Consider the following 24,817-nt stretch of genomic DNA (forward strand, 5'->3'; position numbering starts at 1 on the left):
GGGTGCGAAGCATCTTAATCGTAAGATCCCTTTAACAGCATGTTTTCTGTGAATTTAATGCTTCATGATGTTACATCACTGTATATGTTCTTAAATATTCCTCTTTTGATATATATGAAAGAACTATAAACCTCCTTTAAGAAACATATTGTTTGCAACACATAATGTCTGTCATCAGCAGCGCATGTTGGGGATGGAAATCATTGTTCAATTGCCTATGGCATAAGGCTCCACCATGACCCAGGCCAAACCAAACCACCCTATTATACATTGCATCTACCCTGCATCATAGCTCTGTGTCCACTATACCCAAACAATGTAACTAATGGCCAGTGCTCATGGCTTGCAATAGCCAGTTTCCAAATCAAAAGGGCATAGGCTTTGGCCATGCCGCATTCCCCAAAAAGCAAAGCAGAGTACACATTTGCATTTGTCGAGGACCAGGCCCACAACCCAGACACCACTTACATTCTTACACTTTCGAAAAATAAAACACAAGACATAATTCCAAAAACATGCTTTCAGGTCCTTGCTAATGCTCATTGCGCACGTTTATTTGTAATCTAGTCCACCACTTCAAGCTGTAACCGCAAGCAAAGTATTTTTTCCCATTCAAACCTACCACTTCGGCAATGCCACATTCCCCAATAAGCAAATTACAGTACACATTTCTCCTCGTTGATGGCCAGGCCCATTGCCCAGACACCAATGTTACCTCACTGTATTGTGTACTTACATTTTACACTTTTGAAAAAAATAAAACAAGGACATATTTGCAAAACCATGCTCGCAAGTTCTTGCTGACCCTCCTCGTGCATATTTGCTGCAATCCCATCTATCACTTCCAGCTGTACCCACAAGCAGATTTTCCCATCCAAACCTATTCCAATTTAATTTTTTTTTACCACATAGCCTGTCCCTGGTGGCCATTCCCACTTAAACCCCATTGGTTGTCCGGGTCAAGGCATTAGGTCATGACCCAGACAATCTGGCCACTGCCCATGGCCACAGGCTATACCATAGTCATCAAAGGTATATTCCTATTGTTTGTACCTACATTATGACACTTAAAAAAAAATAAAACACAGACACATTTGCAAAACCATGCTTTCAGGTCCTTGCCAATGCTCCTTACGTCTCGGGAGGATAGCTCAGGGGCAACAAGCTCGCCTTGGAAGCAAGACGACACGAGCACCACAGGTTCGATCCCCTGGTCCACGCTTAGAAACGTCTGGGTATAAAGCGCGTTATAAATAACCTATCCTATCATATCATATACTTGAGTTTTCTGCAAATTTGCCCATGCTTTTTTTTTCCAAAGTGTCAAAATGTACATGCATACAATAGTCATATAAATTAGCCCCCACTTCACAAAATCCATTCAAGGTGGGGTCTATAATCTTTCTGAAAACTTTATCCACATTCGTCAAACGTCAACAAAGTTATAAGCCATCTAAAAATGTTGAGCCCTTTTGACAAAATAATCATATCTAGTTCTGCAATCTTCTTGCAAACTGAACGATTTATCAAATGGCACATTTATAAGCCTTTAAAATATTTTGGGACCCCCTTCTAATTGTGTTCCCTCTTGACAAAACAGCACCACACTTTACAGAACCATTCAGAGTCTGGTCTAGAATGAAATTCATGCAGTTTCATTGAGTGGCGCCAAAGTTACAAGCCATCTAATAACTGCTTTTCACCAAGCCTATGAACCCATAGACCTTTTAGATGAGGTAGCAATACTTAGAGATGGACGGGGATGCAGAACTTACTCAAACATCAATAATCAATAATCAAACCAACTCAGGAAGTTGGCAAAACTTTGTCTGTTTTATTTGCAATTATCTAAAACAGGGAGTTACAATGGACATCAACGGACGTTCGCTCTATTTCTTTCAACGCATTCTATAACAAACACATCAGTGTCGTCACACTATGTGGCAAACTACTAAAACCTATTTCAGGATGTGATAGGCTCTCAAGGAACATCTAAGTATACGTTCCATACTAACGGCGGAGGTTATTGGGTCTCTAACATCAGGTGGACAACAAAGCCCTCCTGTAGTGCAAGTCATCTTCATCGTCACAAAATAAACGACGTTTCAATGGTTACACAAACTATAGGGCTCTCTGTTACGTGGCCCTCTACAATTGGTTTTGCACCCTCCTGGAATATTCCACATGCAAGCAGCACGCAGGCTACCACTCCAGGTGCAGGGAGGGTCAGCGTTATCATGCCTCCCCTCCCAATTAGCCCAACATCTATCATCACTTTTGCAGTCTGACAGTCAATTGAGGCTTTAAACTTGGCCTTGCCGAAGCTCTCTGTCCCTGAGAATAAAAGGGAGTATCTTCTTGGTTTCGGTGCAGCTCGACCCAATGTCTATTTTGATCTGACCATGTGACTGGAGACCGCATTCACAAGCTCTTTTCTGCATTTAATACTATTAAATGATGAACTCTTGACGCCTTCAGTGTTTTTCCATTCGACCTCAAACAGACGTTTGTTGCTTTCCCGCGTTCATGTAACTACTGGATGGACAACCAGGCTCACAGTGGCCTCGACTTCTTGGTGCTGGGCCAGCCAAGCCTTTCTTGAATTTCTCCTTTGCCATCAGCTATTTTGCAACTGCGCCACACTGAAACCCTTTTCAAGCCTTGCTAAAGTGCATTGTGGAACATCCAGGTTCTATAAATTCCTATGTATATACGTTGGCACATTGCTGCAAACTAATCACTACATAGCCAGCCGTAAGATAACTTTATCTACTTGTGTTATTTCATCTGTACATGTGTAAACTGATTTTGCATTTTCTTCAGCATTTGTGTAGCATGAGCATCTTCATCTCGAGCCCGAAAAGTTGCTCATATTTAACATCTTCTCTTCAGATCTTATAGACTGTTCATGGTCTGTCGCCTCGTGCATCTTTTCTGGGGGCGTCAGTTCGGCTCTGCATAACGTCACCAGTCTTCTATCTCACTTATTTTCACACTTCGTTAATGCATATAGGGTTTTCTCAATGGATACCTTGTTTCAAGGATTTCTTTCCAGTTCCCAACATATAGGCAAAATGGGGGCAGTTCTTTTGGTGGCGGTACTTGACTCCTCTGATACACCTGTAATTTAGAAATAGACATAGATGCCCCCAAACATCTCAGATGTTCACGAACATCACAGAACTGCCCCGGACATCCGGACTGTTCGCGGACATCAGAGTTGAAAAAGCACCCGTTTTGGGACTTTTTAAGGCCATATTCCATCCCATCCTCATCACCCCTCAACTCCCCAGAGATTGTTTCATTAGTTTGCCAAGTGCAGTGTTGTGTTTCTTAATATATTTTCACTGCAGTGTTCGCGACTACGGGCACAGTCTGCGAATCCAACATGATGGGCGTTTCCCAAAAATATGACGCACCTCTACCTTTTCACCAACCAATCAGAGGACGCGTCCGCTGACATCACGCCACCGTCTGGCCCAGTCGGAGGCCCATTCACGAACCTAACAAGAAAGTGAGTCCACGGACTGAACCCAGATATCCCTCATTCTTTTTTACCTACTTTCTAGCCGTTTAAAACTACTGGACGGATTTACACCAAATTTACAAAAGCACTTTCAAGACCAAGCCGCCGTTCCTGCAGCAAATTTGGTGAAAATTCATGCAGCTGTTTGGCCTGTAGGTGTGAGCAATTTTTTTTTCAAATTCATCTATGGGAACAACCAAACATTTTGGGACCCCTCTATAACTTTGCCCCCCCTGCACAAAACCTCAACAAACTTTGCAGAATCAATCTGATGGGGACATACGCTTTTGTTTAAAAGTTTTGTGATGATTCGTCCAGCGGGGGCAAAGTTATAAGCCGCCCAAAAAGTGTTCTTCCTATGGGTTGAGCAACGTAAACATAACTACAGGGCCGCTACAGCAGGTCCTGTAATCAAGAAATGGGAATGTTGCGAAAAACGTTGTTGTGATGCTGCCATACCTTTGGAAATATTCTAAGATTGCTGATTTTATGCAATAAGAATAAAGGCTAACGATTTCATCTTTATCTGGACTCTGGCATATTTAGATGCAATTTAGCCTACTCGGAGTGCGACCTGAAATGGAAACATTGGTTGGAAAGAAGATGTATATATATAAAAGTGTGGTGTAGTCAGAATTGTACCCATGCCCGCTCGCCAGATTGGGTATTTTGGGACAGATCTGTTAAAAACATGAAGAAGTTATCAAGGAAACAAAAAATTAAAAAAAATGTTTCGGCCTATTCCATATTAATTTTCCCATACACAAAAAAACCAACATTTAGCGCAGAGCAAAAACTGCTGGACAGAACTGGACCAGGTACGAAATAAAGCTTTGATTTATTCTGTCCAGTAGCATTTTAAAAATACCCCCTTCCCCAAAAAATATTAGGATTTCTCCCATGGTGCTTGTTGGAGAGAGGCTTTTCAGAAATGAAAAAGCCACCATCTTTTTTTTCCGATGCGAGAGATAACCACAGGTACCCAAAAATTAAAAGGCAGAAAAATGCCATTTTGTGGAGAAAAAATTATTAAATGGCATCAGGCTAGAGGTGGGGGTGGGATCAGACACCATGTGAAATTTGGGAGTTGGGGGAGGGTGGAAGCTAGGGACCAAGTTATGAGCACAAACGATGTCCCTATGCTGTGGTTATCGGCAGGATAACCATGGCTACTGAAGAAAAATAGATTGGGAATGAAAGTGCGTCACACGGAACAATGACGGTTTGGGGGCATGGGAGAGGGCTAGGGAAGGAAACATACATTTATTCGAGTGCGGGGGAGCATGGCAGGAAGATAGGGGCACTTGGTGATTGACTTTTTTTGCCATTTTTTCTAATAACTGCAGTTATCGGAAGACTACACATAACCGCAGCCATTTGTTGTACATTGCTATTATAGCTGCGGTTATGGGGAAAATGTTAACAAAAAAAGGGAAATAAAGAAAACAAAAAAAGGGAAATAAAGAAAAAAAGTGGCCACGGCCAGTGGGCTGGAAGCATTTTAAAAGTTACAGTCGCACTGAAATGTGGCATTCACAGAGCAAAGTGAATTAAGTGGCACTCTCACCAATGTCCAGAGGGGAATAAGTGATATTTGGGATGGTTGGTAAAGTGGCAAAGTGCAGAAGATCAGGGAAATCAAAGGTAATAAACAAAAGGGGACTGTCGGAACCAAACCTCTAAGAAGTGAACACGATCTGTTGTACTCGAAGTTCCCACATCAGATCATCTGCAGCAGCTGTTAACATTTAGACCTGTATCGGAAGTAGAGGTTACTGACATCATGGCACAGCTCAAACCAACCACCTGTAAAAGGGGTTGACTGCCCGGCAGCTGTAGTTGAAGCATGTGCACCTTCCTTAATTCCAATTATTGCAACATTTATCAACAAATCCTTTCTTGAGAGCCATGTGCCTGACCTTATTAAACAGCCTGGATTACTCCCTTATTAAGGAAACCAACCCTGCATCCCAATAATATGGCCAAGTATAGGCCGATTACAAATGTTCTACTGAAGATCCTTGATTGAGTGGCCTATCTTCAAATCCAAGATTATCTTACCACAAAGAACATCCTGGGCTAACGACAATCGGGCGCATGGCACCGAGAGAGCCTTGCTGGATATGAATACTAATATTCTGCAAGCTATGAAGGATAGTAACATCATGCTGTTGGACATAACCACTGCTTTCGGTCTAGTAGATCACACCATATTGGTCAATAGGCTCCTACACTCTGTGTTCTTTTCAACCTCAGCTGAAAAATGGGTGAATTCCTTATTGACCAATTACGCAGCCATAGTGTTTAGTGGCTCAGCATTGTCAGAAGGAGTCATGTTTGTCAACTGCCCTTTATAATATATTCAACAAACCATTATTGGAGCTCTTGGACGTGAGAGAGATAACCTATTAACTTCACCAATGATACACAGTGTTTAATTTCTGTTCAGGAAATCATGGAAAAGACACAGAACACATCAATGAGGTTTATTCACATATTTAGCAATGGATGGTAGACAATGGCATGCACTAAATGACACCAAGACAGAATTAATGATAGCCAGGACAGCTAGTAGACTAAGAAAGCTAGGCACTGAATATTAAACTTTGTCATAGCAGGCTGTGCCATTGCTACGTCATCAAAAGTGAAAACCCTGGGAGTATATTTAGACTCAGAGAGGAGTATGACGGCAAATGTGAAAAACATAGTTTCTACCTCTACCTATCACCTCAAACTCCTGAGTCAACTACGATCATAGTTAACTATGATAATCTGTGCTATGGTTGCAAGAGCTATCACTGGGGCCAAGTTAGACTATTGCGGCAGTTTGTTGTGGGGTATTTTTAAGAGGGAAATAACCAAACTACAAATTATCCAAAATAGTGCAGGACCTATGGGTTTGGGAAAGAGAGAGCACAGCAAGTTACGAATGGTTACGGATGGTTCCAAGAACCAAGTTGTCTGTGGTGGGCCAGAGTGAGTTTTATTGCGCAGCTCCTAAACTCTGGGACACCCTTCCCCCAGATTTGAGGGGTTGTGTCTCCATACAATATCTTGAAAACCTATTTATCTTATATTTTTTGCAATAGGTTTCTGTATTGTTTTTTTAAAGATTTTTGTTGACAGCTACAATATCTTTCAAACACGAGCCATGAAGGGAGAATACGGAAGACCTTATGGCGGCCTAGTGATAGGCGTCAGAAACGATCTAAATGGCAAAAGAATTGAAGTATCTCTAAAAAATTAACAATGTTTTAGCAGATGAACGTAAGGGCCTCAATCCAGTGTTTTCAAGGATACTGGTCGTGAATGTCTACAATCCCCCGGGTGGGGTTTCAACTTAGTCACTCTCCGAGACTCTGACTGAAATTGTTTTGGACTTGATAGAGGGCGAAAATGAGGATCAACTTATCATGAAGGGCGATATTAAAGCCCATTGTGTCTGTAACAGAAACTTAATGGGCCTCATTACAAGTTCAGTGGTAGCCTTGCCGGTAAAACGGGCAAGCTGCTGCCGAACTTGCAAATTATTCCAGCGCCTGGCAATGGGGAAATACAGGGCTATTACAACCCTGGCGGACCCTGTATTTCCCCATTGCCAGGCGCCGGAATACATTACTTCCCATTCCCATCGAGCCCGATAGGGCTCAATGGGTATGGGGAGGGCAGGTGCATCCGACATGGTCTGCTCGCGGGTGCCGTTCTGCCCATCAGGTCAGATCTGGCGGGTGAAAAGGCACCTGTGAGCAGACCTTGTAGTTTGCCGGTCCGGTAACAACGGTACCGGCAAGCTTACCAGTACCGTTGTTACCAGACCGGCAAACTTATAATGAGATCCATTGTCTGAGAGCAATGTCACCGGCAGATGTATAATGTTGCAGACAAAAGTCAATAGGCAGGATAATTTGTGGTTTAACCTTCTAAGCGAATGGCACCTCGTGATGATGAATGGTCGCACTGTGGGTGATGTACCGAGTAATTACACCTGGTCTAGCAGAAAGAAAAGAGACAGAATTGATATAGGGTGGTCACGTCATATACACCATGAATTGTAATTTTAAATCACAATCACAAATGTTGAAAAGATAGGGTGACATAAGTGTAAATCGTGCGTGCTCCTGTATTAGATGGACTGCTGAAAATATTGATATAGCTCCTAGATACACCAGGGCCTTGGATTATGAATGGTTGGAGAATTTACATTTAATGAATGTTAATGAAATTGAAAACTGGTTCCAGGAATTTTAAGAGGGAGTAACTTGGCAAAAAGCTGCCACATATTACATTAGGCAAAGACATCTGCAACTTTTGACAGCCAACTTGGGGATGCAAAGCAACGGATGTGCCAGGACATCCACCACTTAGCAAAATCTAGTAATGATACTTTTTGGTAACTGACATTATTAAGGACAAATTAAAAAACATATCATAACTGGATAAGGTGGTGGCGCATGTTAAGAAGAACCACTCAGTAGCAAACAATGATTGCAGCATTAAAAACAAGAAATACCTGAAGTATTTGGAAATTATTGGTGACTGCTAATGGGAAAAAAAAGCAGCCCCGTACTTAATCCTATTAATGAATCCCACTGTAACAAAGAGAACATAACAATGCAAACAGCTAGAGAAGAAATATTTAAAATAATTCTTAAATTAAAATCATCCAGGGTCCCCGGCCAAAATTGGTTAGCTGATGTAGCCTTAAAATGTGATCCGGAGACCTGGGCATCTATCCTCGAAGTTATTTTCATGAAGGTAATGGCATCTGGATTCATAACCATTATTTGAAGAAAGGCAATACTGGTACCCAACTTTAACAAGGGTTCGCGCGCTGAGACGTCTAACTATAGACTGTTGTTTATGCTAGACTGCACGGGGGAACTATTTGCATCTTTCTTCCTTGATGAATTATCATAATGGTTTATTAGAGCTGGAATATTGGATAATTGCTAAATGGGACTCAGAGCTGGTTCATCTACATCCGTCAATTTGAGGCTGGTTGATCTATTGATTACTAGATCTAAGATTCAAGACGCTCCTGGGTCATATGTTCTTTTTTTGTGAAGGTACGGTTGGACAGCGGGGGTCTGTGAGAGTCCCTATAAAAATAAACATTGCGGTTAAGCAGGGATATGTGATGGCCACCCTGCTGTTCAATGTCATTGTGGCTTTTCCGAAGTGCCTAAAATGGGGTCCTGAGCTGCCCACCTAGAGTTCGACATACAAATTCCCCAGCCTACTCCATGTGGATGATTTAGTAATATTCAGCCATACTTATTCTGGACTCAATGGGTCTACAGCTGAATTGTGGTGATATTCAGCAGGAAACAATCTAAAAATAAATAGAGATAAAACTAGGATTATGTACTTTGGTAATAAGAGACTTAATAGAACCCGTTATTTCTCACCAAAAGGCCCTCTCGATTATACTGACAACTATACGAATCTGGGCATTGATATTGATTCCGAATATACACCTGATGAATGTATAATGTGTAAGAAAAGTATCTAGGCACTAGTCACATGAAAAGAGTGTCAAGTAGAGTACAGGAGAAGTCAGGGAGGGTAAAAAGCAGATTAGCAAAATAGGTGAGTATATAGTTCGGACGATTTTAAGGTCATGCAAAAATATCTGCCCCTCTGTGCCTCTCCACGCATGGTCGATTTCTGCAGTTGACCCGTATTAATCGACTCACACTTTTTTCTGTATTAGGATCTGAATTAAAATTACCTAAACATAAAAGATCCTGCCGCATCTGCAAGATACAAAATGCGACATTCTTGTAAAAATCTAATTCTCCTTTTGATTAAACTCAAGTAAATAAAAAAATTAAAAAATGCGACCAACAGGGAAACACATTCTGACTGAAAACAAAGAGCTTGGACCAGTTTATATGTGCAAACTAGGAAGATGAATTTATAAGCTAGAAACCATACGTAGTGAGCCCTTCTGGAGGTACTGTTTAAACACTAATAATAAGGGAGCACAGATTGCACTTTATAGGGTTTGGAAAGAGGTAGCCAAACACCTAAACGGTTTATGTAAAATGTGGAATGAATTTAATCTTAGTTTATGAAGTTTTATGTCATGCATTTTAGGGCATTTTTAGGATATTTGGTTTTATAGGCAATTAGGAAATACAGAAATCGATTGTATTTTATGATTATTATTATAGCTTAATAGACCTGCAGCTAGGGCCGTACTGGCCGTTATGAGCCCTGAAGACAGAGTTAATGGCCGGAGCGAAGCGAGGTCTATAAAGCTATTAGAACACCCTCAGTGTTTAATTAAAGTAGAAAACATTGTAAATGCTACAATGCTGCTGCCATTGCCTTGGCTCTGCTTTTTTTTATAGGGTGGTGGAAGGTGATTGGCTGGAGGAGTATGCAATTGAGGAGCAATCAGGTGTATGTATGCCTGTCCAGTGTTCTAATTAAGCACATTTCAGGTGTTTTTTTTTTCATTGTTTTTTTACACTAGAAAATCAAATGTTCATTATAAAGTGTTTCCTACTTACATTTTTGCTGTGTGCTACTTGCATTTCATTGCAGCCCAACGTGTTCCTCTCCTCAACTTTACGCTTCCCAGCACGGATATTGAGAAGCTCGTCGTGCCAACCATCTCCAAAAAGTGTCTTGAGGGAATAATTAATGCTTTACACGCCAAGTTATTGCAGCGGCACACATAGGGGAATTAATGCTGTTGGTGCACACGTTACGTGAACACTTTAATTCCCATTGAAAATCACAGGAAGTCAACTTTCTTGAGGGGGCGTGCCCACGGCAGGCATGCTTGTATGACAACATGGCACATGGAACTTTAACTGTTTCAGTTCTGTGTTTGTTTGCAGTTCTACTCACGGCAGTGCAGCCGGTAATTAATTCTAATCGCATTCCTTCCTAGAATGCTTGCGCTACATTGGATCTAAGCTCCATTTACACATTTGCAGGCTGTATTGAATCTGCGTGCTACACCAGTTTGTACAGCCCGCAGATTAGCCAATCACGTTCCTGCAACCACCACTAGGGTGTTCTAATAAGTTGTATATTGTATTCTTGTGTCATGAAATTGTATTTTAATTTTAACTGTATGAAAAGTTTATACATAACCACATTAAATGAAATAAGTAAAGTATTATTTATTATTTGGGATAGATGAAGGTAGCATTGCTTGTTTGTCCTGGTGAGCACCCTGATGCCCCTGGCCTTGTTTTGTTTGGCGCTATAATAGTAATAAATAAATAAATAAATAACATAAATATGGCAGGGAGACAACACCTCATCCAAGGAAGTGCCAAGACAAGTGAGGGAGACAAGCAGAGGCTAATGCTATGGCCCATTAAAAACACATAGCAGCTGATCTAAGGTGGCAAAGGGAGTGGAACTGACCAAGGGCTAATCCCAATTGATGTACAGACTGATGCACGGATCATAACACACAGTACAGTGCTACTGTTAAAAGCTGCCAGCCCAAATACCGGCTACCCAAACCCTGTACAGCGCTCTGCTGCTCTCAAGGTAGGTCTACACACTAAATAATACACTTAATACAAATAAAGTCAAGCGGGATACTATTTGCATGTAAATTATGCTCACTGCTATTGCCTGTATTTGTAACATGTAGTTGCCATTCTCTACTAACTTCGTAGTGCCCCACTTTGTAACCATGTCCAGTCCTGTTATATACCTCATTTATCTGTACTCGTACTGTTATCTGCCTGCTTCTGTAACTTTGTATTCACCTAGATACCCGAGGGTTAAGCGCACTCTACAAATAAACTAAACTGTGAAGGCCATGTCACAGTGAAATGAATAGACACAGAGCCGATTAATGGACACATAGGGCACATGAGAGGAGTAGAAGCATGCACCTTGCACAGAACTGTCCATGCAAAAGGAAAGATATCAAATATTAGATACATTCTTCAGTGGAGAGGCAAAATCCTTGAATGCATTCGGAGAATAGGTTGTGCACAGAACTAATGCTACTAGGTAAGTATTGTGAAGTACTAAGTGATTGAGTTTTACTGATTAAACAATTTATTAGCTTTTATCTTGCATTCTTTATGTCATTTTGCCTATTATGTAAAGTAAGTATTTACTAAATGTATTTTTTGCATGGGCCTGACATGTATTTGTGTGTAAAAGTCATACCTTGTGTTTAGGATGTTTTATTGGGGCAAACCAATCAAAGTATTCCAAGCGGAAACAAATTCACACAAAGTTTATCAATACTGGCATATTGGAGTACCAAGGCCTGCTTCTCAACTTGCTCATTGGTGCTGCCAGTTCTGTTGCATGACAACAAACAGACGTTCATCATTTCAATTAAATGAATTGATTTAAAAAGGATCTTGTGTCAGGTATTTTTATATGGGAGGAAGAAAAAAACAGGATTACATGGTCCTGTGTCTTTACATCTTAACGCATTAGATCTGTATGAATTTTAATCTACTGCATTTTCAACTGTGCATTTGACTTTTTTCATTTTTTTCTTTTCATTTTCTATTTCGCTGTACCCCATTTTGCAACTTTTCTGCTTGTTGAATGTGAAATGATCAAAATCGTTGTAAATGCATACATTAATATGCATTTAGATGTAAAGACATGGCACTGAGTAAATTATGTATTTTCATCAGATGGTCTTTTAAATGAAAACATTATTTATGTTTGCCAATGATGTCTTACTAAATTGAAAAAAAAACTTGGATTAAAAAACATATCATGTTACTGACTCATTGTATTTAAGATTGTCCTAATGCCAAAGAAAATGGCGTATGAAATTCTATGGGAAGTCAAGATCCTTGGTTTGCTACTAGAATCCGATGCAAGTTGCATGCCAAGATACACCCAATGTGTTCATCACCATCTTCACAAACTGTCAAAGACCCTATCTCTTCTGAACATGAACAACAAAATATTATTGGCACAAACCTCCGTCCTTTTCATAATACGATTACTGCATCGGAATTCACGCATAGAGTCAAATTGCGAAGAATTATTCTGTAAGTCAGATCCTTGTTCCTAAAGCTGCAGACCAGATCATTGCATCACTGAGCAGAACACACGGGGGGACTTAAATCAGTAACAGGTCATACAAGGGCGGGGATGCAGAATAACACTTGCACCAAAAAATAAGACCGACTCCGGAAGTTGGCAAAAAGTCTCTCGACAGTTTTATTTTCAATTGTGTAAAACAGGGAGTTACAACGGACATCAACAGACGTCGCACAGCATAAGTCTCAACGCATTTAATAAAAAACACTTCTTTTATAGCAAATATTCGTCATACGTGACGTCATACTAAGTGGCAAACTAAGAAAATCTATGGGACATTGTGGTTGGCTAAAAGGGAATATCTAAGTATACTTTCTATAAGAGGTTGGGTTGTGATTGGGTCTCTACAGTCAGGTGGACAACTTATGCCCATCCAAGTGCAAGTCATCTTCATCAGTTATTAAGTACACAGCATATCATTGGCTCTCAAACTATAAGGCCCTTCATTATATGGCCTTCTACAATTGGTTGGCACGCTCGTGCCATATCTGGAACATTCGGCTCACTAGCAGCAAGTAAGCTGGTACCCAAGGTGTCAGTGGGTGGACTTGACCGTGTCTCCCCACCCAATTAGCCCAACATCTCTCATCACTCATGCTATCTGCCATTGAGATTGTCTTTGAACTTGGCCTTGCAAAGTATCATTGCTACTGAGAATAAAAGGGAGTATAGGCACACTCTTATCGCAGTTCTGTTCTCCCCATCAAACTCTTATTGGCACACTTAGCTCACGTGACAGGAGACCGTATTTCGGCCTGATTTGCAGCATTTAATTGTCTTGAATTAATAAACTTGACACTCATGGTGTTCGTTCCTTGCACATTAAGAAGGGCTGATTCAGCTTCTCACATTCACTGTTCTCCAAGGATAGATAACCGGTTCTTGGCTACTCCATCCCTGACACCAGGCCAGACAGCTATTTCAGACCTTTCCTTGATCTTCAGCTGTTTTCATACTGCGACACAGCCTTCCGATCCTTTCTTCTCCACAGGTCTGAGCTTACTAAATATGAGTCACTGATGTCCAGAATTCGATATAATGGCGGCACCGCCTGCAGTCTATTCACTACGTATAGCCAGCCTTTAAGATTACTTAATATCCTTGCGTTGCTGCATCTGTACAGTTACACAATGACTTGCATTTTCTGCAGTGCTCTTCAAACGTGCAATCTTCATTCCGCATATGAACGTTTACTCAATTCTTTACTTCGTCATCGGATTCTATAAGGTCTATGCATTCTCTTCTTCGACCACTCTTCTCAGTGTGTCACGCTCATTTCTTGTGACGTCAACAGCCTCTCTTTCTCACGTCTTCATATTCCTTCAGGGATCTCCTACAAGAGTTTGTCATTTCTACGGGGATACATCATATAGGGTCTTCTCAATGGATACCTTGTCTTCGTGGAATAGGCACCATCACTGGCGTTGTGCATGTTGCAATTTCCGGCTTCATACACAGAATGGGGGCGGTACTTCCTGCAGAGGTATTCAACTGCTCCTCTACAGAACAGTGTGCACTGGCTTGCAAAGAATCAGATTTAAGGTGCTGTGGCTAATCCCCATGACACATTGGAAGTATGGCACATGATGGATTGCGCCAAACGCCCTGTGCCAGCTAGGAACCTAAGAATGTCATCAACCAGGAGACTATACGCAATGCCAGGAAACTGAACATAGTAGACAAGCTAATGGTTTTCAAGGCCCCCCTACCCTGAAATATTCTGTCAATAGACCTCAATAGACAGCTGCAAGCTCAGAAAGCATTTCAAGCAGGAGACGTGTCATTATTGTTATCCGGCACCCAACCTCTAGCCAATCAATTCAATATTAGGCCATAGGTGTTGCTGCTTAAGCAGTTCTGATAGTAATCATTTGAATATTTTAGAATTATTTGAAGTATTTTTGAGGAAATCTGTTGGATGAGTTTAACAGCATTCTTATTTTAAGTCATGAATTTGGTAACGCCCCCCACCTTTGGCTACGTCTATGTTACTTACGTGGTCTTAGTCCGATGAAGGAATATGACAGGCAGGGTCATTAGTTTCAGGCAAGTAGCCGACTATGGCTGCTAGAGGTGACAACATTATTACATTGATAACATACAACTTATATGATCATCAAAATGGAATTGAGGCTTCTTAACTGGTGTCTAGTGTTTGATGATAATTACATATTACAGAAACAAATTATCAGTGGAACATAATAAATGAAATATTTTCCAAGTGATCATGTTATTGCATGCAACCATATAGCACACAATACTCCTATTGGAATTTCTAGTAATTTTAAGATTGTAAAAAGCTTTGCCACAAAGAAGACGTGGTACTTATTCTATTAATCTCAGATTGTGATTAAATGACTTTAGCTCAACAGGAATACAAGCAGGATTAGTGGCTAAACCGCCTACTCATTCCCCACATTTCAAGTAGCCAAAAATGATCCCAATCATAAAGGTAAAATACGCACAGCCAAGAGATATATTTCTTCCCCATTTATGGTAACGTGGGCCGAGGGAAGACTATACTCTTAGAAGGGGTATGAATGTGATCCAGTAGCAAGTCAAACAGCAAAGTAAAAACAGTCCAACATAAAAGGAATGTCCAATCAAGGCTTTATAAAAATATATCAACACACCAATGCACAAATACCTACGAAAACACTATGCAATCCCACCCCTCTAAGAGATAACACATAATAAGCAGTAGATATAAAGATGCGTCACTCAGGGTATTGAAAACGGGATGAATAGTAAATGTACAACAACAATCAATTTAAAAGGATATGTCTTACAGGGAGAAATGGTGCAAAAGTGACCGGTCTTTGGGGCGCAAGGATGAACCAGTGGGCAGTTATGGGTCAAAAGTAGCTTTCTGCTATTCTTAGGTAGTTCTACAGCAGGCTTCGGGCTGTGCTGTGGTGATGGTCATACAAGGTTCAGGAGAGGCGAGTCGTGCTCGGTCAAGTGGCGAGCTAGAGTATAGTTGGCTCGAAATAGAACAGGAGATTGGTCGAGTTTGAGTGCAGTGCTCGGGTCATGTGGTTCAGATGGCTCACCAGGGTTGGATCGGGAGTCAAGTCAGTTCAGGAAGTTTGTAACCACTGGTTCAGGTTGATGTGTGACGCGACACTCCACTGGTTTGAATCAAGAAGTACCATCAGTACGATACAGTGGCCTTGCTGATCGATAAAGGCTTCCAAGCAAAAACACCTTTTAGTGTTCCTAAAGTTAACTGCACTAACTTTTATTTTGGATGACTAAGCTGTCGACACACTTTCTCTCAAATCCCAACTTCTGCCACCAGTGTGACAAAATTACCTTTGCTCTGCGGTAGTATAAGGATTAGCAGTGGAAAACGCCTAGTCAATGCCCACACTTCAACACACCAACAGTGATCACAATAATAAAAGTAAAACAGGCACAGCCAAGAGATATATCTCCTTTGCCTTTTGTGGTAATGAAGAATGTCTGATCAATCTTCTATGAAAACATACATATTTTAATTAAACACACCAATGTACAAATAACTATAGAACACTTTAAAAATCCACCCCTGTTAGAGAGAACACACAATATGCAACAGATAGAAAGATGCTGCACTTTAGGCAATGAAAACAGGGGTGAAAAGGCAATAAGCAACAATGGATTTAAAAGGATATGTCTTTCAGCGGAAAATGGTGCACAAGTGACCTAAACAGTCTACAGGGCCCAAAAATGGACCCGGGGTAGTTGTGGGTCAATAGTGCCTTTCTGCTGTTCTTAGGAGGCCCAACAGCATTGAACCAGGTTTTCAGCTGCACTGCCGGTTGAACCAGGTTTGGACATGGTGGGTCTTGCTGGGTCAAGCAGCGAGCTGGTGTCAAGTTGGCTTGAATCAGTAGCTTGGTCCAGTTTGAGTGTGGTGTTTGGTTCATATGGTTTGGAAGGCACAAGAGGGCTGGATCAGGAGTTGAGCTGGTTCAAGATGTTGATAAAAGCAATGCTCCAGTGGTTTCAGACGAAGTCTATAGGTTCAATGGGGTGAGCTTGGGGATCTGATGCATGCTTTGCACAGGCAGTGGTTCGAGTTGGTTTGCAGTGGTGAGCAGGTTGTTTCCAGGCAAACAGTGATGGACTCTGCTTTGCACGACACAACGACAAGCTGGTTCAACAGGTGGAATGCAGGGCTAATTTGTAGTTTGATGGAGTGGCAAAAGCAGCACTGGTGAGTCCCTCCGGTTTTGAAAATGGTGAATACCGTTTGAAGCTAGTTTGCCTGCTTCATTGCAGCTGAACAGGGAGCTTTGGCTGATATGGTTCTCCAGATGCTGTGTGAGCACTCCCTGGGCTCTAAGACAGGATGAGTTATTTCAGGTTCTGCTCTGCCAGCCCAGGGAGGTTTGGTGTGGAGTGGCACGCCCTGGTCCTCAGCAAGTATATCTCCCAATGCGCCCTGTGAGTGGGCAAGGAGCAGAGACTACCTCTGCCTTGGACTGCTCCTTCCTCACCTCAATAGACGAGGGCTTTGGCAATATCAACTCCCCCTGAAGAGGTCCAAAAGAGTTCTTTAAGTGTTTGTCCAAAAGTGAATACAAAAAAAGGAGTGGGAGACCAGCTATTTTATAGGCAACAGTTTGCAGGTTATTGGACTAAAGTACGGCTGATTTAAGAGGTCCAATCCCTGTTCTTTGGACAAGTTGGCTATGCCTGCTTGCATCATACCCCACAAATATTGTGCTAGTGAAAGTAGAGGAGATAGTCAGGAAAGATAAATATAGGGAAAAGGTGATATATCCCTGAAAAAAGCAAGGAAGGTACATGGATATGACATCTCATGCCAAATATTTTTAATTGGAACTTGACAACTTTTCGGCAGATTTTAAAAATAAATCACTGGATTGATGTGTGTCAACTTTACACCATCCATCACAAAGTTTTGCCATAAATCCATCCAGTGGTTTGGGCTGTAGATGCGAGCAAAAGCTATGAAACAGACATTGCATGGGTAATGCAAGCTGCTTTATCTTCCCTTGACAGGGCCTCAAAACGCATACCTTTTTTTACAGGCTTTTAAATTTGGGGTCATTTGGCCATTTTTCCCATCAAAGACATAGACCAAACTTTCAGTTTGTTTGGAGAATGTCATGCAGTGACGTTAGCAGAAATAAGAGGACCCAAAAAGTTACATTTCCTCTGCTAACTTCCATAGCAAATAATTATTCTCAACTACAGAGGAGCAGACTAGATGGATTTACACTGAAATGGCTTCAGAGCCGGCTGCCTTTTCCCACTTGCAATACTCACACATTCGGGTGAAAGTGAATCTAGGATTTGAAAATGAGAACTGAAAAGAATTGCCAAAAGTAGCAAAAATCCAGTAATAGATATTTCAAGCCTGCTAACAAATGTGGGTATCCACATCCGCTACGTGAGTCTTAAAGGAAGTACAAAGGTGGCTGCAAGGACTTGTAGCCCAGCTTCTGCGCTCTGCCTGCTCCTCACCCTTACTTGTCCCTGAGAGCAGGTACATGGGAACTTAGGTTCAGATGCTGAGAGGCTGCCCCCACTCTGTATTTCACACAATGCAAAACATCTATCTAGGACCGGCTTGCTGCCCACCAATTGTACACTGGCACTTATGGTCCCTGCCCTGCACCACTGACCTGTGGCGTAGCCTAGCCCATGAAAACACCTATTGCCTACCGTGCACACAGTTTGGTAACTAGATTCTTTCACATCGCCCTGTTCTTACATGCAGCAGAGCTACCTTACACCAACCAGTAGAAGGGTGCAGGTGAACTATGTCGAGTCTACAATATTTTAATACTTTTTTCGCCATTACAGGCCCAATACAAAAGAAATACCAAATGGAGTGCAATGATTATTTTCATGGGTCGATTTTCCATGTCAATGAGCAACGTCCGTGGGAGTGGTTAAGTGATGGCTGTGTAAAGAAGCATAACTGGTGAATCTATGGGGTTTGTTTTCATTTAGAAAAGACTGTTGAACAACCTTGTTGTTTGCCTTGGGTTTTCCATAGACTCAGGAACACGGCTCTGGGATGCACACTTCGAAATTGCCCTTTTCAATTTTCACGATGTTTGCTAGAAAAATAGCCCTTACTTTGAACTGGTGCAACCCACATAAATGTCTAAAATCAAGATATGGGGCCTCATTATATGTTTGCCGGTATCCCGCCTGTACCGGCAAGAGGTAATACCATTTCCGCCACTTGGTCTGTCGAAAATTACCAGCAGATTCCAAGAAGCAGAACTGCCAGTAAATCCCTATTCCATGGAGTCTCATAGGATTCCATGGGGGGATTTGCTGGTATTACCAGCGCCGGTAATACTGGCATGTATTACTGATGGAGTGTTGGAATTACCAGCAGCTCTGAGCTGCTAGTAATCCCATGCACCCTACCACCACACGTATACTCTGCCAGTCTGGAACAGTGCCGGTATTTAGTAATACCGGAACTTTTTTATCCGGACCAGTCAGGGTCCTAATGAGGCTGATTCACACTGGATATCTTATTCTGAGTCTTCTGAATACTGCCTGTTTCAATACTTTGTTGGATTAATGGCCAGAGAAATCTGCTGTGGCATGGGTGAGTTTGGAATTTCAGCATACACAACAGGGAATAACAAAAACGTGCAATAATGTGAATATTTTGCCGGTGTTAATGATAATCGATCATTAGCACAGCTAATACAGCCAACCATGTAATGAGATAATAGGTCAGGAGTTACACCAACACACACAAAACACCAAAATGCACAATAAACAGGTGAAAACAATTTAGAGCCGAGAGATCCCAATGTGCTCCAATGGAACAAAGCACAGAAGAGAATGGACGGATTAAAACACCACGCACACATGAGGACGTTTGTGGGATGAATCAGAATAAAATACCAAACACAAAAATACACACACACACATTCCCGCACAAACAAAAACGATTACCAACAATAATCTGCTTGACACAAACTTGTACAACCACCATATGAACAGAATATTATGAACAACAATACACAGAAGAACCATAGAATAAGTTAACATGCAAGGAATGTTTGGCTAACCATTCCACGTGGAATCACAAAGCCCAACAGCCACAGGCAACACTCTCTGACAACACGCATGGCATATGCTTGGAATGTTTACATGCAGACATTATTTTCAGGATGGACAGTGAAGAGCAAAAAAAAAAAGAAGCCGCAGTACTCAATTGTTGGGATGCAAACCCTAACATTAAAACACTCACTCACGTCCAAATAAACATATTCTTTAATACAAGTGAAGTCCAGCACACTACACACTTTATCTTAACCCACCCAATACTTTACAACACGTGCTTTAAATATTAAGTAGGTTACTTTAATGTTTTAGCTAAAACAAATGTTATGAACTAGTGCTATAGATCGAGATGTTATTCTAAGCAGCTGCAGGGGGGCAAACATCGACTAATATTTATTACTTGTGGTGTAAGGCCTACTATTCTGTCTGCAGCAGACTGCACAAGGAGAGTTAATATGTGTTCTTGAGATCTGCTCCACAGAACACCTGCATGCAAATAGGCCTGTAACTGACCCGGTTTATTTTATTAGCTTCTCTAAACATGGCTTCCTGCTTAACAGAACAGATAATGCAATGGGCTTAAAACTAACACTCTTGCTTTTCAGCTGCAGCCCTCTAAACATGCTCACCCTTGTTTTAAACTTCGTTCATCTTGAATCAGCGGAGATAATTTGTTTCCTATCTGCTTGAACTCTTTGAAATTTGGTTGGTTGAATTTTGCGGATTGAGGGTGTCCCAGAGATACTTGCTGCATCACAACAATTTGTCACTATTTGCAAATAAGCTCTGACAACTCTACTCACCTCTGCTGACTCCATAGGAGTGAAATCCACTGTTGATGATCTTCTTTTTTTCTGTACAAATATCGATTTCCGTCTTTTCCGTCGCCTTCCAGGTTTGATTGGACTGCTTTCATCATTTCCTTCTCCAATTGGTGCCTTGATTATTCTTTTCCTTTTTCCATAATAGTAGGCTGGAATAAAATAATAAATGTTCTAAGCTTGGACTTAGCTTGTGTCATATGCCACAATATAATTGTAGGTTAGCACTTCTCTGAAACTGTGCAATACTTAGTCTATCAATCAACAAGCAGCGTAAATCATTTGCGACTGCATCTGTGGGGAAACAGAATGAAATATAACTTCTGAACCAACCCCGACATAAAAATATTGTGTTCCTCCCCTGCATTTTAGCTATTGTTTGATTTAGTCTGGGTGATTTTTACATAATTTGGATCAAATGTTCATTTACAGGTTTCAAATCTTTTGTCTTTGTGCTCACGTGAGGGGAATGTAATATCTCTGAGAAAGAATTGTCACATTTATCATCCATTCAATTTTCTTTAAATGTTGTAAAGTGAGTCCGTCAAATCTCAAGGCACCCGCAATAAGATGAGTGGACTGCTTTTAGGGGAGCCAAGTAAGAAGCTGGGAGACCCATCAGAACAGCATTTCTCCCATCTATGTGCAAGACCACTAGTGCTTGCACTATAATCCAGAAGTCCTGCAGCGGGATGAAGAGTTTGATTTTGCCAAGGGTGGAGATTCGGAGCCAGGCTGTTTGGGATAGACAAGTCAAGTTACTGAACAGAGTTTTCTGGAAACCTGAGCGAATGTGAAAGCAAGGCTAAAATATTTGCTGAGGCAGGTAAGATTCATAGATCTTCTTTACTGACATGTTCAATCTTAAACCCACCGGCTCTTCACACTGATCTCTTCAAATGTCCCAACGGTATCCTTGGTGCATCTCTCTACTTGCATTCCATGCTCTACATTCCACACTCCATGCTCACCTCACATGGATTGTTGAATGCATAGCATGGAATGCTACACATCTCCCTTTCTTACTCTACTGATTTGACAACTGTTCACAAAGTACTTATATACACTATGAGGGGTGGAATTTTGCTTCCTTCTATAAAATTGGTTAAAACGTATTACATTCTAAAGATGAAAGATAACACGACTAAGATAGACATTTCAGGTATAACACATAAGGAATATAGTTATATTCTAATGACACTGAAGAAACAATTGATATAGTTGTGGTTGACAATATGACTGGTTGAAATAGTGGTGTGAAAGTTACTTTCAATCTACATGATCTTTCAAATAAGATGGGTTCCTACACACAGGTCTAGTGTGAGTCAAGCTCTGACTGTTCCCTGCACCATTCTCATTACAACATCTTCCTTATTAACTGGTCTCTTTCTGTTTATAATTCATACACTTGAAAACTCTATTGATATTCCATACTCTACCATACACAACTTTCACTGCTCCAGGAAATCTTTCCATAACTTCACAGGTTTTGACCAATAAACACCCTTTTCTGCTCTGACACGAGGGGACTGCATTCGTACCCAGTCACCATTTTCAACCAGACATTTCTTTACAGCTTTCCACACATCAAAATGGAATTTATTACATATGTGTCTCTTGGTGATATTCTCTTTGACAATATTAAAATCAAAACCTTTCCGACATGCTCTGCCGACCAAAGTGGACAAACTCTAGTGTTAGGTTTCTTTACCCTTAACATCTCAATGGGAGAAACTCCTGTGGTGGCATGGGGAGTAAACCTATGCACCACCACTGTCTCTTCTGCTGCCCTGCTCCAATCACTGTTCTCTGAGATGGCAGATTTGATGCTATTCTTAATGACACTATTGAACCTCTCAATGATCCTGTTGGTCTCGGGACGATATATTGAACTTGGTTTGTGCTCTATGCCATTCTTCTAAAGAAATGCCTCCATCTCATCTGACACAAGCTGCACTCCATTATCCATCACTATTGTGGTGGGATAACCTTCTGTCATATGCCGCCGCGACTGGTGGTTGCTTCCGTGTTGGCAAATGCCTCGCGGAATACAGCCCCATTAGTTCCATCAAGTTTCTTCGCCACGCGAAGTCCCGGTCTAGTTGTTTTTCAACATGGTGACCACTGCGAGGTACTAATTCTTTCTTCCCCCAGCAGCTGTTGCGTTGCAACCCCTGTGAGTAGTTTCTTTTTAGGGTACCGACACTAGTGCTCTCTCTCGGCTCGAATTAGAAGCCTGCCTCCTCTGCCTGCTTCGCTCTGCTTAGTGAGCTCTCGCTCTCCTTCCACAGTCACCCCTCTCCTCCTTTTGGGGGTCTGCTGCCTCTCTGGCGATTGGTGCTCTCTCTCTCTTCCCCTCCTTCGCTCCCGTTTTGCCTCTTTCTGCTTTCCTGCTTCTCGGTGGTTCTGTATTTCTCCTTCTTAGGCTCTGCCTTACTACTTGGAGTTCCGTACTCCTCTGGATCCCATCAGGTGTGGTGCTGCTATCTACACTTACCTTGCTACATCCTGGCTCTGGTTGCACCTTGCAAGACTCTTCCTAGTTGGCTCCATCGGGGGGATTGCTGGAACCTGGTATTGCTGGAGCAGCAACGTCCTATTCGCCGCACAGGGGTTTTTTATGCCTTCAGGCTTTTTCCCTTGTATTGGCCTGATCACGGGAACGGAGCCACAGGACTGCTGTTCTCTAAGCATTCACTGTGGCTTCCTTCCGTGGCAGGCAAACTCCACAAAGAAAGGAGAAAGAATACCTGGCCTGACGTCGCCTTCAATCTGAAGACCTAGAATCCAGCAGCTCAGGTTTGAAGAGAGGGGAAGAAAGAGGGTTGGAGAGAATTCACATAGAGGACACCTTCTCTCTTAATAATGTCCTCCAAAAATGTAATGATATCTTTAGAACATAAATTATGCACCCACTAAATCTCTACCCATAGGCATAACATATCCACTAAAACAGTGCAATACCTTATAGTCCATTGACTCCTCACAGGTCCTACTATGTCTAAAACCACCCTCTCCCAGGGTATGGATGGAATGGACATAATTGTCATGGGTTCTACTCTTGACACACACCCTTTTGCAGAATTTTCACATATGTGGCAATTTCTAATTTCTAATTAACCTCTCCACTTGCAAGTCCATGCCGGGACACCAGTAGTCCTGATGTTTGGTCTTGGTCATTCCTTGATGGCCCTCGTGAGCTATATCTAAAATATGTTTTCTCACTCCTGAGGGTAAAAACACTTTGTCTCCCTTCAAAATCATACCTTTGTTTATACCTAACTCATAAAATACATGTCTCACAGCATCAGGCATCATTCCTTTCTTGATCTCACTACGTTTGACACCTCCTTCAAGGCAATCTTTGACATCACAAAGTACTTCATCTGCTAGCATGGCTTCCTCACACTTCTTTTCTGATACAATTCCTGGACTTATATTTTAAATATGGTCTTCTTCATCACATTTGTCTATTTACAGCTAGCAACTGTGTTTCAATGGTGGAATAATGATGTTCCAATTCCCTCAAAACTATTGATGCAAATGCAATGGGGATACTCCTTCCCCTCATATCTTTGGGAAAGTACTGCACCCAAACCATGATTACTCACATCGGTTGTGAGAATGCTTTTCTTATTGGGGTCAAAACCTTTCAAAATAGGAGCTCCATTCAATGTTCATTTTATCTCATCAAATTCACATTCACATTCATCATTCCATTGAAATCTTACTCCTTTCTCATCAAGTTTGCTCATATGAAAAAGGTTTTACTCGCTAGATCAGGGACAAATTTGGCATAATACTCGCCCATACCCAAGAAAGACATGTTTTTCATGTTGTTGGGTCTGGGAAAGTTTATGATGGTATTTACTAGATCTTCCTTTGGCCTGATGCCATGCTCTGATATCTCATGTCCTAAATATTTTATGGCTGCTTTATGAAATTTGCATTTGTCCTTACCCAATGTCAAACCTGCTTCTTTGAATGTATCTAGTACCTTTTTTAACCTGTTATTTTGTTCTTCTAATGTTCTCCCATGAACTAAAACATCATCTTGAAAACACAAAACCCCTTCCATATGGTGAAACAGCTGATACATAATGCGTTGTAACACGGCTGCTGCAGACACCAAATCAAAGGGCATGCACTTACTTTAGGATTAACCCTTCTGGAGTAAGAAAGGCTGTTAAATTCCAAGAGGATGGGTGCAAAACAATTTAGTAGTACGCAGATTTCAAGTCTAGAGTGCTCATTACTTTTGCTCTATTAATAGTGCCCAACATTTCCATTATGTTAGGCAGTGGATGCCTATCTGGTATAACACATTGATTTACAGATCTCAAATCTATGCATAGTCTGA

General features: G+C 41.4%; 1 protein-coding gene across 2 annotated transcripts in view; it reads right to left on the bottom strand.

Annotated features, from left to right (window-relative positions):
• SFMBT2 (Scm like with four mbt domains 2) overlaps positions 1-24,817 on the bottom strand; it is a 957,919-nt gene that overhangs the window by 51,255 nt on the left and 881,847 nt on the right. For both annotated transcript variants that reach the window (XM_069629673.1, XM_069629672.1), the window contains one exon: positions 20,440-20,609. In XM_069629673.1, the coding sequence (XP_069485774.1) occupies positions 20,440-20,609 (170 nt within the window). The remainder of the gene's footprint in view (positions 1-20,439; positions 20,610-24,817) is intronic.

This window comes from Ambystoma mexicanum, chromosome 12, assembly GCF_040938575.1.
Source record: "Ambystoma mexicanum isolate Mex_15411 chromosome 12, UKY_AmexF1_1, whole genome shotgun sequence".
In the NCBI taxonomy this organism is placed as follows: domain Eukaryota; kingdom Metazoa; phylum Chordata; class Amphibia; order Caudata; family Ambystomatidae; genus Ambystoma; species Ambystoma mexicanum.